The sequence below is a fragment of the Oncorhynchus tshawytscha genome, linkage group LG03, assembly GCF_018296145.1.
Source record: "Oncorhynchus tshawytscha isolate Ot180627B linkage group LG03, Otsh_v2.0, whole genome shotgun sequence".
Taxonomy (NCBI): Eukaryota; Metazoa; Chordata; class Actinopteri; order Salmoniformes; family Salmonidae; genus Oncorhynchus; species Oncorhynchus tshawytscha.
Window position 1 is genome coordinate 64,210,097 of NC_056431.1, and position 15,778 is coordinate 64,225,874.

At 43.9% G+C, this 15,778-nt stretch overlaps 1 protein-coding gene across 1 annotated transcript in view; it reads left to right on the forward strand.

Moving 5' to 3' along the window:
- LOC112237601 (unconventional myosin-XVI-like) overlaps positions 1–15,778 on the forward strand; it is a 277,352-nt gene that overhangs the window by 53,908 nt on the left and 207,666 nt on the right. The window contains 1 exon segment of the mRNA XM_042319826.1: positions 13,398–13,506. Coding sequence (XP_042175760.1) covers positions 13,398–13,506 — 109 coding nt within the window.

Sequence of the window (15,778 nt, forward strand, 5' to 3'; positions counted from 1 at the left end):
TCTTGCTGGAGTCACAGCAGGAGCTGAGAATGACAGGTCAGGAACACCACCTCTCTCCTATTTACTCTACATGCATGCATGCACACACACACACACACACACACACACACACACACACACACACACACACACACACACAGTCCCTCGCCACGACCTGCAGAAAGGCTGTATGATTGGCACATTTGGGCTGGATGAAAAAAAGTATGAAAACAGACAGCTAGGCATGCTCTCGCTTTGTCTTTGTCTTTCTCTCTCTCCCTCTCTCCTTCTCTCTTTCTTAATCTCTCTTGCTTTCTCCCTCTCTATCTCTCTCTCTCTCTTTCTCTCTTTCTTAATCTCTCTCTCTTTCTCTCTCTCTCTCTCTCTCCCTCTCTCTCTCTCTCTCTCTCTCTCTCTTGCTTTCTCTCTCTCTCTCTCTCTCTCTGTCTCTCTCTCTTTCTTAATCTCTCTTGCTTTCTCCCTCTCTCTCTCTCTCTCTCTCTCTCTCTTTTCTCTCTTTCTTCATCTCTCTCTCTCTTTCTCTCTCTCTCTCTCTTTCTCCCTCTCTCTCTCTCTCTCTCTCTCTCTCTCTTTCTTCATCTCTCTTGCTTTCTCTCTCTCTCTCTCTCTGTCTCTCTCTCTTTCTTCATCTCTCTTGCTTTCTCTCTCTCTCCCTCTCTCTCTCTCTCTGCATGCTGGGAGTGATTGGTGCATGCTGGGAATTGTTTGAGGGAAGGAGTGCGTGTGTTGTGGAGAGTTAGATATTCACAACTTTCTTTCGGTTTGCTATTTCTTGGTGGCATTTTTTTTGTTGATGCATGATTAACGTTATTATTTTTGTTGTGGTAGAATTAAATATTTTGTTTTTGTATCGAAATTACCCTGATTTTGGCGGGGATGGCAGCCCGAATAGGGATGCCGTCCCTGTCACTTCGGCATGGCTTTAGGTGTGTTACTGAAGCTGCTGTCACGGTGGAGGAGTTTCTGGTCGCCGTAGGAGAGAAGGTAGGCTATGAGAATATTGTGTATGCATCCCGGATGAATAAAGCTGTGGTGGTATTTCTTAAAGAAGAGTGTCTAGTTGATCAGATGGTTGAGCATGGTGTACTTCTTAAAGGAATGTTTATTCAAGTTACGCCGCTTTTTTCTCCGTCAACAAGGGTAACGATTTCAAATGTACCACCGTTTATTCCTAATGAGCTATTGGAGCGCGAGTTATTGCGCTTTGGGAAGTTCGCCAGTTCAATTAAGGTTGTCCCGTTGGGTTGCAAACACCCGGCGTTGAAGCAGGTAATGTCATTTCGGTGACAGGTGTTTATGTTTTTGGACTCACCGGAGCAGACTTTAGAGTTATCGTTTAAAATCAAGTATGACAATAGATTGTATATGGCTTATGCTAGTACGGGTAGTCAACGGTGTTTTGAGTGTGGGGATGTTGGTCATAAGTGACATGCTTGCCCGAAAAGGGAGAAGGCAGAGGGAGGGGCACAGGTGGTCATCGTAACGCCTGGGCCCACTGATGTAGGGAGAGGTGAGCTGACAGCGGTAGAGCAGCCACAAGCACCTGTTGCTGAGGAACACGTTATCCGTGTTGAGGGCACGGGGTTGCAACTTGTATTAGAAGGAAATGTTATGCTACAGAAAAGTATTGTTGTAGAAGGTAAGGATGTATCTGAAGAGCCAGTTCCTCAGACTGGTGAGCAGGTGCCCAGTATGAGTGCTGGGGTAAAGGAGGGGGTTCATGTGGAACTAGGCTCCCAGGGAGTGGAGGAGATGCCCACTACGAGTGCTGGGGTTCATGTAGAGCTAGGCTCCCAGGTAGTGGAGGAGTTGCCCACTACGAGTAATGAGGTACAGGAGGGTTTGCATGTGGAGCTAGGCTCCCAGGTAGTGGAGGAGATGCCCACTACGAGTAATGAGGTACAGGAGGGTTTTCATGTGGAGCTAAGCTCCCAGGTAGTGGAGGAGATGCCCACTACGAGTGCTGGGGTTCATGTGGAGCTAGGCTCTCAGTTAGTGGAGAAGATGCCCACTATGAGTAGTGATGTTCAGGTGGGGCTAGTCTCCCAGATAGTGGAGGAGATGCCTGGTACGAGTGATGAGGTGCAAGTGGAGAGTGTTGAAAGGGATGTGGTAGAGGGGAGTCAGTTGTCTGTGTTCTCAGCTGAGGAGGATCAAGAGAAGGATATGGATATCTCTTTAGATATGACAGCTGCTGGTGCGGACTCAGTTTATGATCTAGAGGAGGTAAATGAGTTTCTGGATCAGACTTTTGGGAAATCTGTCAAATTGGCAGATTATTTTGATGTTGATAAGTTTGTGAGGTCAGCTGTGATGCTACAGAAGACGGTGGGGTTAGACCAGCTGAGTGAGAAGAAGCGGTTTCGCTTGAGGAAATTTATTACTGCTGTTGCAGCAGCAAAAGGTGGTGGGAAACGTGTTCAGGTTAAGAGAAGAAAAAAAAATAATGATGATGATCATGCTTCATAGGGTGTCTTTTTTCTCGTTGGTTTCTCTGTGGTTTCTTCTGCTTTTCTTTTCTCTTTTCTACATGGAGGTACTAAGGGTAGGTTCTCTCAATATGAATGGGGAAGGGACAGGAATAAGAGGGCTTGGGTATTAGAAGTAATAAAACAGAAAAGGCTTAATGTAGTTTTCCTACAGGAGACACATAGCGATGAGGAAAATGAGGTTGACTGGGGTATGTGGTGGGAGGGGCAGCATGTACTCAGTCATGGTACTAATTTCAGTGCTGGGGTGGCAATATTGTTTTCCTCAGGCTTAGGAGTGACTGTGGTATCTACAACAGAGATTGTCAAAGGTCGGGTTTTATTGGTCAAGGTGGATGTTATGTGTTATGTTTTTTTTTTTTTTTGAATGTTTATGCTCCTAATGAGGGTACAGAGCGTATTGCTGTATTTGATCAACTAAAGGAAATGTTAAGACAGTGTGACCAAGAGGGGTGTATGGTTTTAGGGGGTGACTGGAACTGTACAGTGGATTTTACTGTTGATCGCACCGCTGAAGAACCTCACCTGCGGTCAGCCACTTGCCTGTCTGGCCTATTAACTGAGTTTGAGCTTTCTGATGTGTGGAGAGTAAGGAATGCCAAAGTTAGGCAGTACACATGGCTAAAAATTAATGAAGGTCGTGTCAGTGCAGCACGGTTAGACAGGTTGTATGTATCTGAGCAATACTGTAGTAGGGTTGGAAAGTGTGCCATTACTCCTGTGGGTTTCTCTGATCATCATATGGTTACTGTTGATATTCACTTGTCCTGTCCACGAAGGTCATCACCTTACTGGTATTTTAATGTTAAATTGTTACATGATGTCATGTTTTGTGACAGGTTTTTGTTGTTTTGGGAAAAATGGAGGGGTATAAAAGGGAATTTTGAGTCCTTGAGACAATGGTGGGAGGTTGGGAAGGCCCAAATACGAGTTTTTTGTCAACAGTATACTGCTCTGTCTCAAACTGAATTTAAAGAGACTATCAAGGCCCTTGAACAGGACATCAAATCTATTGAATTGAAGCTGCTCACTCAGAATGACCCTGGACTAGTCATGAACTTACAGGACAAGAGACATGAACTGAGGTTGTTTCTGCATGAAAGAGTGAAGGGTGCCTTGATTAGGTCTCGTTTCGCTTCCCTCAAGGATATGGATGCTCCTAGTGCTTTTTTTTTTTTTTTAACCTAGGAAAGTCGACATTTCAACGTAAACAGATGGTCTGCCTTCGTCTCCCTGATGGGAAGGTGACCACGAATGATATTGAAATGCGTCAACATGCCGTGGATTTCTACTCGTCCCTTTATAAGGCGGAGGATTGTGACTCTATGTGTACTGAACAGTTGTTACATGGTCTTCCTAAATTGGGACCTGAGCAGAGAGTCGCATTGGACGCTGACATTACACTGCAGGAGCTGTCCACAGCAGTTATGCAGCTCTCAACAGGCCGAGCCCCTGGCATCGATGGGTTACCATCTGAGTTTTATAAGCACTTTTGGGGGTCTATTGGGGAGGACTTTTATGAAGTGATGTGTGAATCTTTTCATGAGGGTTCTCTTCCTGTATCCTGTCAACGTGCAGTGCTTTCACTGTTGCCAAAAAAGGGGGATTTGGCTCTCATAAAAAATTGGAGACCTGTTGTTTTGCTGTGCGCAGAATATAAAATTGTTTCTAAATGTCTCTCAAACAGGTTGAAAGAGTATCTGGGGTTGTTGATCCACAAGGACCAGTCCTACTGTGTACCTGATCGCTCTATTGTTGACAACTTGTTACTGATAAGAGATGTTTTAGACATTTGTAAACTGTCTGATGTAAATGTGGGTTTACTTTCGTTGGATCAGGAGAAGGCTTTTGATCGTGTGGACCACCAGTACTTGTTTAAAATAATGAAAGCCTTTGGGTTTGGGGATGTTTTTCTGTCTTGGGTGAATTTACTGTATGCTGTAGCCTCGTGTATGGTGAAGGTGGGTGGTGGTTTAAGTTGCCCCATCCCTGTCGAAAGGGGCATCAGGCAGGGATGCCCAATTTCAGGGCAGTTATATAGTCTGGCGATTGAACCAATGCTTTGTTTTTTAAGAGCGAAGCTTACTGGTTTCTTTGTGCCAGGTGTAACGAAGGGTCCCACGATAGCACTGTCTGCGTATGCAGATGACGTGATAGTTTTTATTACAGGGGTGAGGATGTTAAGGTTCTCTCAAACGCTTTAAAGGTGTATGAGGGGGCCTCCTCAGCTAAAGTCAATTGGGGAAAGAGTGAAGCCCTGTGGGCAGGTCAGCTTCAGATGGGGTCTACTCCATGGTTACCAGGGGGCTTCAGTGGGGCAGAGATGGAATGAAGACTTTGGGGGTTTTTCTAGGCTCCGATGTCTTTCAAAAAAGAACTGGGAGGGTGTAGTGGAGAAAGTGTGTGCCAGACTGTCAAGGTGGAAATGGGTGTTGCCCCAGCTGTCTTATAGGGGACGGGTCCTGGTAGCTAATAATCTTGCTGCTTCTACCCTGTGGCACAGACTAATGATTTTACAGCCACCAAAGGGTCTGATACAAGAGCTTCAGAGGACCCTTGTCAATTTCTTCTGGTCTGGGCAACACTGGATTAAAGCAGTAGCCCTGTACCTGCCACTGCACGAGGGTGGGCAAGGCCTGGTGGACATTTCCTCTAGGATCACGGCTTTCAGGCTCCAAGCAGCCCAGAGATTGTTGTACAGAGACTGTTCTAGCTGGGTCGAAACAGCCTACATATTGATGAGGAGAGCGGGCTGTTTGGGCTTCGACAAGCATCTTTTCCTCTTAAAGCTGGAGGGGGGTGATTTGACTGGCCTGACTCCATTTTATGAGTCTGTTATGCAGGCTTGGAGAGTCTTTGTCAAGTCCCGTAAGGCCTGCACGCCACGAGGGATGTGGCTTTTTGAAGAGCCTCTTTTTCACAACACTGCCATCCAGTCCCGTGTTCTGGGTTCAGCTAGCCTACGTTCATGCCTGTTAGGCGTGGGGTGTACCAAGCTGGGTCATCTGATGCAGAGCAGGAGCAGATTGGAGGAGCTGGGAGAAAGAGCAGGGATCCGATCATCTCGCCTACTGAGGAAGGTCGTCGATGAGGTCTGCGATTCCTTGCCAGTGCTTCATCTGCAGTATGTGACTGACACTTCCAATTCTGATCGGTGGAAGGAGGGTCTGGATTATGTGTTCCCTGCACTGATTGTTAGTGCTGCGATGGGGGCATTTGAAGAGGACGTGGGGACGCTGCTTTCCTTCGATACCCCGGAGCTGGGGGAGTTCAAGGAGGTGGGAAAGAAGGCCATGTACAGAATATGTGTAAAGGTGTCCCATGCCTCTTCCCTGGAAGGGGTAACATTGACGAGGTGGGCGGATGTGCTTGGTCCAGGTGCCTCTCCAAAAGGCTGTTGGCGATCATTATATAAACTGCCTATTGATAAGAGGACAGCTGAGGATAATACATGGAGCCATAGCCACCAATATGCATCTGGTACACCTGGATCCTACTGTTGGGGAGGGGTGTCCATTCTGTGCTGGGTCTGAATCTCTGGCACATCTGTTTTTATTGTGTCCCAGGTTGGTTGGGATGATTGAACTGATCACTGATTGGTTCTCAACGTTGGGAGAGGTTTTCTCTTCCCAACTGTATATATTTGGGCCAAAGTACAGGTTCAGTCAAAAGGGTGTAGTTGTGTTGCTTAATTTTGTGTTAGGGGCAGCAAAATTAGCGATATGGAAGACCCGAAAGAACAGCATTCGGGGACAGGGGTCTGTGGATGTGGTGGGAATGCTGGAGGGAATGTTGGCAGCGAGACTAAGGATTGAGTTTGCCTATTACAAACTTGTCAACAATATCGATCTGTTTTTGAGTATATGGGGTATACAGAGGCTGTTGTGTGTAGTTACTGTGGAGGAGGAATTGGAGTTGTGTTTTTAATTGATGTGTAACTGTGGTTTTGTATGAGTATTTATTGTGTGGTGGGCCCCCAGACCCAATAAAGAGTATTTAAAACTCAAACTCTCTCTCTCTCTCTTTCTCCCTCTCTCTCTCTCTCTCTCTCTCTTTCTTCATCTCTCTTGCTTTCTCTCTCTCTCTCTCTCTCTCTGTCTCTCTCTCTTTCTTCATCTCTCTTGCTTTCTCTCTCTCTCCCTCTCTCTCTCTCTCTCTCTCTCTCTCTTTCTCTCTTTCTTCATCTCTCTTGCTTTCTCTCTCTGCTCTCCGTCTCAAGGCAATAAGCTTTTCCTCATGAATATACACATAGCACCAGCTGATGTTGAATGTTAATTGTAACATTCATTAACCCCTAACTAACCCTGCTAATGAGTGACAACAGCTCCTGCTAGACCAGACCATAGAAATGGGTAGGCACTGTACCCTAAGAAACAAAGGGGAAAATTCCGAATGCAGACCTGTATATTTAATATTGGTACATAACAAATCGTTCAGATTAACTTCATTAATTGTGTTTTTATTTGCTTGCCATTGACGGGTAGATTAATTCGAATCAAATTGTATTTGTCACATGCACCGAATACAACAGGTGTAGTAGACCTTACAGTGAAATGCTTACTTATAAGCCCTTAATTAACCAACAATGCAGTTTTAAGAAAAATAAGTGTAAGAAAGTATTTACTAAAATAAACTGATGTACAAAAAATAAAAAAAGAAGAAAAATAGAAATATGACATATAATTAAGGAGCAACAAGGGTGCAAATAGTCCGGGTAGCCATTTGATTAGCTGTTCTGGAGTCTTATGTCTTGTGGTGGTAGAAGCTGTTAAGAAGCATTTTGGACCTAGACTTTGTTCCAGTTGCAGAGGCAGGTGTTTAGTCCCAGGGTCCTTGGGTTAAATGCGGAAGACACATTTCAGTTGAAGGCATTCAGTTGTACAATTGAGGGCACTATGGTGTTGAACGCTGAGCTGTAGTCAGTGAATAGCATTCTCATGTAGGTGTTCCTTTTGGCCCAGGTGAGAAAGGGCGTGGAGTGCAATAGAGACTGCTCCATCTGTGGATCTGTTGGGGAGGTATGCAAATTATAGTCAGTCTAGGGTTTCTGGGATAATGGTATTAATGTGAGCCATGAACAGCCTTTCAAAGCACTTCATGGCTACAGATGTGAATGCTATGGGTCGGTAGTCATTTAGACAGGTTATCTTAGTGTTCTTGGGCACAGGGACTATGGTGGTCTGCTTGAAACATGTTGGTATTACAGACTCGGACAGGGAGAGGATGAAAATGTAATTGAAGACACTTGCCAGTTGTCAGCGCATGCTTCGAGTACACGTCCTGGTAATCATCTGCTTGTGAATGTTGACCTGTTAAAAGGTCTTACTCACATCGGCTATGGAGAGCGTGATCACACAGTCGTCCGGAACAGATGATGCTCTCCTACATGCTTCTGTTTTGCTTGCCTCAAAGCGAAGATCGAAGTTATTTAGCTCGTCTGGTAGGATTGTAGTCCGTAATAGTTTGCAAGCCCTGCCACGTCCAACAAGCATTGGAGCCGGTGTAGTAGGATTCAATCTTAGTCCTGTATTGATGCTTTGCCTGGTTGATCCATTAGATGCATTAGCTCTGATGTTTCCCTAATGTTTAGAGATTTGTTTTGATGAATTGCAGGATGTTTAAGTTCCAGGTGTTTGTGGTTTGCATTTAACGGTACAGGGCGCTGAGATATAAGTGTTTAGACTGCAGATTTGGAGGTTTCTGGTTCAGTATTTGCAAGTCACTCTGTAGCCTATGTCCATCGTCTAGATAATCCTCTTTCTCCATTCTCTATATTAGGTAAAAACCGTCTCCAACCCCCTCTACACACACACACTCCACTTCTCTCTGTCTGCCTGAGGACTAGCCCATTCATCTCGTGTTCTGTCCTAACATCGTCGTTAGAATTCTATTAGCGGTAAATATTAAATAAGGAGCCTCACTTAAAGACCCCTGTCCCTCTTATCTGCCCCAGCCCAGCCACAATCGTTACACTGCAACATATTTTATTGTTTAGGCACACAGCAATGTACGGGGAAGGACTGACAATGGCGACTTGAAAGGAAATGTGTTAGCTTAAAGTGGAACTGACAGTGCTTTAACTCCTTAGCAAATAAGAAACAAACAGACAATCCTAATATCAGTAAAAAAAAAATCAAATTCCCAGTTTATGCTACAAAACCAACTTTATAAGAGGTTTTAAAAATAGATTCTACTTGACTAACAAGTCCATGACGTACAGGCGTTATTGGCAGACTAGAATGATGCAGTTCAAGCAGTTCAATGATTAGCTAATATAATTCACCAATACATTTCTTGGTAGTCCAAAACATATTGCTATCAGGATGTAAATCACAGACTGGTACATTGTTTGCTGCCTCCTCCCATTCAGGATGCCCTCTTTCAGTTTCAATGACTCAATATTTTGGACAAGAACAGATGAATGTAACTATGGCTGGGAATGTCAATACAATCAAGCTAGCAATGGAAATTGATCATAAGTCATAATGTGGCTAATAGGCTAGCCTATCTATTCATGTACCTCTTTATTAAGCAAGACTAAAACCTGGACCCTAATGTTAGCTAGCTACTGTAGCTTCTGGGAGGATGTCATGTCATTGGAGGAGTAGGTGAGTGATCGACTTTTCCCCCCTCATCCTTATCTGGTAGTACAGCTAGATGCAGGTGTTAAAAGAGTCTCTTTGCTAGCTAGCTATGCTGAACTTGAACAACTGTTATCCTGTTTGCATACCTTTTGCGTTCATAAATTCACTCTGGCTACCTACTTCGATTACTCTCATCTGAGTGTGACAGAGCGCAGAATAATTCATGAATTTACAAACATGCAACACCGCTTAATATGACCTGTGTCAGTAAATGTAGGGGGGAAACAGTAAGAGTCATGGTTAAATGTAAACAGCCTAACCAGCTCTGCTAAGGCGAGTGAAATGGTTAGAGTGAGGTGTTCTCCCATTTGTGTCTGGAAGTAGCAAGCCAACTTTAGCCAGTTAACTTGTGTACTTGACTGCTGTTGAGGAACACACGGATCAACCCTACTCCTCGGCCAGAGCATCCAGGGTCAATCGTGCAGTATGTGCTAGAAGAGCGAAACTCTCTGAATTTACAAACCGATAATCTTACAACGCTCTGAATTTACTAACGACCCAGAGCGCATTCTGGCACACTGGCGGCAGTTTATGAACTAGTTATCAATTAAATGTATTTTCCTTTGATCAAATGGGCGGGCAGGCAGGCAAGTTCCCATTCAGTTGTCAAAATGTGGGTTGGGACAAGCAAGTATTGACAGGCAAGCTGCAGAAGTATGAGCAGGCTACTATTCCCCATCGTTTATCAGTGCAATTTTGACGGCCAACTAGCTAAACAAGTTTGAGTGTGTTTATCTAATGTTTAGCTCATCTCGCTCTGGCTAGCATTAGTTGTTGATCTTGTTGTTGTTGATGTGCATAACTGAGGGAGAGAGAGACTACTTTTCATGGTTGTTTGATTAATAGGACTGTAAAGTTCCAAAATGTAAGAGGTCTCCCTTGGTATTTACATATTTACAGAAATCCATTCAGGTGTATGAGCAAGATGTTTTGTTAGGTTTTTATTTCCAGCAGTGTCTTTTTGTTGTCCAAACACACAGCCACTTTCTCACTCTATATTGCTAAAGAATTTTCACAAATGCCCTACTATGCATCATTCCCAAACATTCTAAGAATTTATAAAAACGTGAAAATTACCAAATCTAAGTGTTTCCTTGTCAGCAAATGTAAAAAAAAATAAGAAAATAAAGTGTCATATTCTTCCAGGGACTGTAAATGAACAGATTTTAATAAGATTTCATGTTGCGAAAACGCTGTTAGTTCCACTTTAAGTAAGTTAAGTAAGTTATAGTGAGGGAAAAGGGGATATTGACAGAGATAAAGAGACAGAGGTAAAGAGAGAGAGAAAGAGAGAGATGGCGTGTGACAGAGAACAACCCATTAGACAGGTGGCCACCCCCCGCAGGGAAGCCAGCAGAACAGCCCACCTCAGCTCCCGACAAAAGTCTTGACACCACAACAGAACGGACCATACCAGATCCTGACCATAGCGTTGACATCACAGCAGGACAGACAAATGAAGAACCCCAAGCCCAGGGGATCCTACCCCCTCTGAGCACCCCCCCCATCAGCCACCCTGATAGCCCTCCTGACAACCCCCCCACACCCATTGAGGACATACACGAGACACGGATTGTACTTTTTCCCAAACACAGTGTCATAACTCTGGTGTCCAAACACTAGACCTTCTGTCTGAGGATCAACTAGGGTCACCCAGCCACATAATAATACACACAGCCACAAGGAGCACAGCAGGAAAGGGTGGACACATCACCCAAGGGAGTGATTGAAAAAGCCTCTTCTACTTTACCCAACGCACAAGTGGTTTCCACCCTGCTAACACGAAAAGACTTCCACCCTGCTACAGCGGGTAAGCACAAGTATTTCCTATGATTGTGTCTCAAAACCAAATGTTTACGTGGCCCACCATTTCACCCTGGACTTGAACAGTCTTTACGACCAAGTCTACCTATACAAGGCAGCAGTGTCCACCTTCGCCCGGACCCTAAAGGACATCGCCCTCAAATGCAGTCCCAACACTTCACACAGGAGCAACAGATCAATAAACACCCCAACCATACTAGCAAGACACTCCTAGATACTGAGAAGACCCACCTCAAGACCACAGCACCACCAGCCACCTTGGGAAAATCCTCTGCATTATCATTAACAGCAGACTTGTACATTTCCTCAGTGAAAACAATGTACTGAGCAAATGTCATTACTGTACGACAGACCACGCATTTACCCTGCACACCCTAATTGACAAACTAATCAAAACAAATGAAAAGTCTTCTCATGCTTTTTTGATTTAAAAAAAGACTTTGACTCAATTTGGCATGAGGGTCTGCTATACAAATTGATGGGAAAAAAAACAACATATAACATTATAAAATCCATGGACACAAACAACAACTGTGCAGTTAAAAACCACACACATTTCTTCCCACAAGGCCGAGGGGTGAGACAGGGATGCAGCTTAAGCCCCACCTTCTTCAACATATATATATATATATATATATATCAATAAATTGGTCACTAGAAGAGTCTGCAGCACATGGCCTCAACCTACTAGAATCTGAAGTCAAATGGCTTCTGTTTACTGATGATCTGGTACTTCTGTCACCAATCAAGGAGGGCCTACAGCAGCACCTAGATGTTCTGCACAGATTCTGTCAGACCTGGGTCATGACTGTAAATCTCAGTATGCCAAAAATAATGATGTTCCAAAAAAGGTCCAGTCGCCAGGATCACAAATACAAATTTAATCTAGACACCGTTGCCCTAGAGCACACAAAAACTATACATACCTTGGCCTAAACATCAGTACCACAGTGACAAGGCAAGAGCCTTCATTGCCATCAAAAGGAACATAAAATTTGACATACCAATTAGGATCTGGCTAAAAAAATAAATAAAACGGTTATAGAACTCATTGTCATGTATGGTTGTGAGGTCTGGGGTCCGCTCACCAACCAGAAATTCACAAAATGGGACAGAAAACAAATTGAGACTCTGCATGCAGAATTCTGCAAAAATATCCTCCATGTTTAACGTAAAACACCAAATAATGCATGCAGAGCAGAGTTAGGCCAATACCCACTAATTCTCAAAATCCAGAAATGAGCCTTTAAATTCTACAACCACCTAAAAGGAAGCGATTCCCAAACCTTCCTTAACAAAGCCATCACCTACAGAGAGATGAACATGGAGAAGAGGAAGCTGGTCCTGGGGCTCTGTTCACAAACACAAACAGACCCCACAGAGCCCCAGGATAGCAACACAATTAGAACCAATCAAATCATGAGAAAACAAAAAGATAATTACTTGACACATTGGAAATAATTCATTCCAAAAGAGAGCAAACTAGAATGCTATTTGGCCCTAAACAGAGAGTACACAGTGGCAGAATACCTGACCACTGTGACTGATCCAAAGTCAAGGAAAGTTTTGACTATGTACAGACTCATTGAGCATAGCCTTGCTATTGAGAAAGGACACCGTAGGCAGACATGGCTCTCAAGAGAAGACAGGCTGTATGCACGCTGTCCATAAAATGTGGTGGAAACTGAGCTACACTTCCTAACCTCCTGCCAAATGTTTGACCATGTTAGAGACACACATTTCCCTCAGATTACACAGATCCACAAAGAATTCGAAAACAAACCCAATTTTGATAAACTCTCATATCTACTGGGTGAAATACCACAGTGTGCCATCACAGCAGAAAGACTTGTTACCTGTTGCCACAAGAAAAGGGCAACCAGTGAAAAACAAACACTATTGTAAATACAACCCATAAATACAGTATGTTTATTTATTTTCAATGTTGTACTTTAACTATTTGCACATCGTTACAACAGTGTATATATACATAATATGACATTTGAAATGCCTTTATTATTTTGGAACTTTTGTGAGTGTAATGTTACTGTTACTTTTATTGTTTATTTCACTTTTGTTTATTGTCTATTTCACTTGCTTTGGCTATGTTTACATATGTTTCCCATGCCAATAAAGCCTTTGAATAAAAACATTGAATTGAGAGAATAGTAAAAGGCAGAGTTGTGCACACATCCCTGCCCTGGGGCCCCCACAGTCCCATATTTAATGAGTTGATTAATTACCTCCATTGAGTGTTCATGTCCTTGTGGTTCTCCTCAGGTACACACTGCTGGGAGGGCCTGATAATTGGGCGTACATTATCATCGATCCCACTCTTATAAATGACCTGAGAAACCACTCAACTTATTTGTGTCTCTCTTCTGCTTTCTCTCCCCCCTCGTTCTATGGTGGGTTCCGAACATTCCGGGTGTTTTGGAAGGCTGGGGTGAATGTTCTACTGCAGGATGTGAATGGGAACATTCCACTGGACTACACCACCGAGGGAACTGAGACCAGCTACATCATCCGAAAACACCTGGAGGAAAACGGTAGCACAACACTCCTCACAGGATTTACTATTGTGTTGTGTGTGTAGTGTTATGTTGTTGTGTTTGTTGTTGTCTAGTGTTGTTGTAATGTTGTGTTGTGTTGTGTTGAGTTATGTTGTGTAGTGTTGTGTAGTGTTCTGTTATGTATTGTTGTGTTGTGTAATGTTGTGTTGAGTTGTGTTCTGTTGTGTAGTGTTGTGTAGTGTTCTGTTATGTTATGTATTGTTTGGCTGTTGTGGTGGTAGCCCTATTGTTTATTTTGCATAAATGTTCATATAAATCAAATCAAATGTTATTGGTCACGTACATATGCGGGTGTAGCGAAATGCTTGTCTTCCTAGCTCCAACAGTGCAGTAGTATCTAACAATTTACAACAATACACACACATCTAAAGGTAAAAGAATAGAATTAAGAAATACATAGATATTAGGACGAGCATTGTCGGAGTGGTATTAACTAAAATACAGTAGAATACAGGATGTACAGTCATGGCCAAAAGTTTTGAGGATGACAAAAATATAAATTTTCACAAAGTCTGCTGCCTCAATTTGAATGATGGCAATTTGCATATACTCCAGAATGTTATGAAGAGTTATCAGATGAATTGCAATTATTTGAAAAGTCCCTCTTTGCCATGCAAATGAACTGAATCCCCCCAAAATAGTTCCACTGCATTTCAGCCCTGCCACAAAAGGACCAGCTGACATCATGTCAGTGATTCTCTCATTAACACAGGTGTGAGTGTTGACGAGGGCAAGGCTGGAGATCACTCTGTCATGCTGATTGAGTTTGAATAACAGACTAGAAGCTTCAAAAGGAGGGTGGTTCTTTGAATCATTGTTCTTCCTCTGTCAACCATGGTTACCTGCAAGGAAACACTTGCCGTCATCATTGCTTTGCACAAAAAGGGCTTCACAGGCAAGGATATCGCTGCCAGTAAGATTGCACCTAAATCAATAATTTATTGGATCAAGAACTTCAAGTAGAGTGGTTCAATTGTTGTGAAAAAGGCTTCAGGGCACCCAAGAAAGTCCAGCAAGCGCCAGGACCATCTCCTAAAGTTGATTCAGCTGCGGGATCGGGGCACCACCAGTACAGAGCTTGCTCAGGAATGGCAGCAGGCAGGTGTGAGTGCATCTGCATGCACAGTGAGGTGAAGCTTTTTGGAGGATGGCCTGGATTCAAGAAGGGTAGCAAAGAAGCCACTTCTCTCCAAGAAAAACATCAGGGACAGACTGATATTCTGCAAAAGGTAAAGGGATGGGACTGCTGAGGACTGGGGTAAAGTCATTTTCTCTGATGAATCCCCTTTCCGATTGTTTGGGGCATCCGGAAAAATGCTTGTCCGGAGAAGACAAGGTGAGCGCTACCATCAGTCCTGTGTCATGCCAACAGTAAAGCATCCTGAGACCATTCATGTGTGGGATTGCTTCTCAGCCAAGGGAGTGGGCTCACTCACAATTTTGCCTAAGAACACAGCCATGAATAAAGAATGGTACCAACACATCCTCCAAGAGCAACTTCTCCCAACCATCTAGGAACAGTTTGGTGACCAACAATGCCTTTTCCTGTATGATGGAGCACCTTTCCATAACTAAGTGGCTCGGGGATCAAAACATTGATATTTTGTTTCCATGGCCAGGAAATTTCCTATGAAAAATGTAAAACAGAAATGTTACATTTGCACAAGTATTCAGAATGTTTACTCAATACTTTGTTGACACACCTTTGGAAGCGATTACAGCCTCGAGTCTTCTTGGGTATGATGCTAAAAACTTGGCACACCTGTATTTGGGGAGTTTCTCCCATTCCTCTCTTCAGACCCTCTCAAATTCTGTCAGGTTGTATGGGGAGCATTGCTGCACAGCTATTTTCAGGTCTCTCCAGAGATGTTCGATCTGGTTCAAGTCCGGGCTCTAGCTGGGCCACTCAAGGACATTCAACGATGTCACGACCGTCATATGAATAATTGGACCAAGGTGCAGCTTGAGTAGAGTTGACACACTCTTCAGGGCGAGTGCGGGGAGCCGGCACCCGGCACAGGACGTACCGGGCTGGGAAGGCTAACTGGAGGCCTGGTGCATGGAGCCGGCACAGGTTGCACCGGACTGATGACATGCTCATCAAAATGCCTACGTTGAAGCATAATCCTAGCCAACATCTCTCTCCGATATCCCTCCTCAAACTGCTTCATTGACTCCCAGACGGACCGTCCCTTGTGCCCCCGCCCCTCAAAAAACCTTAATACCTAGAAACCCCCTAGTCACAGCC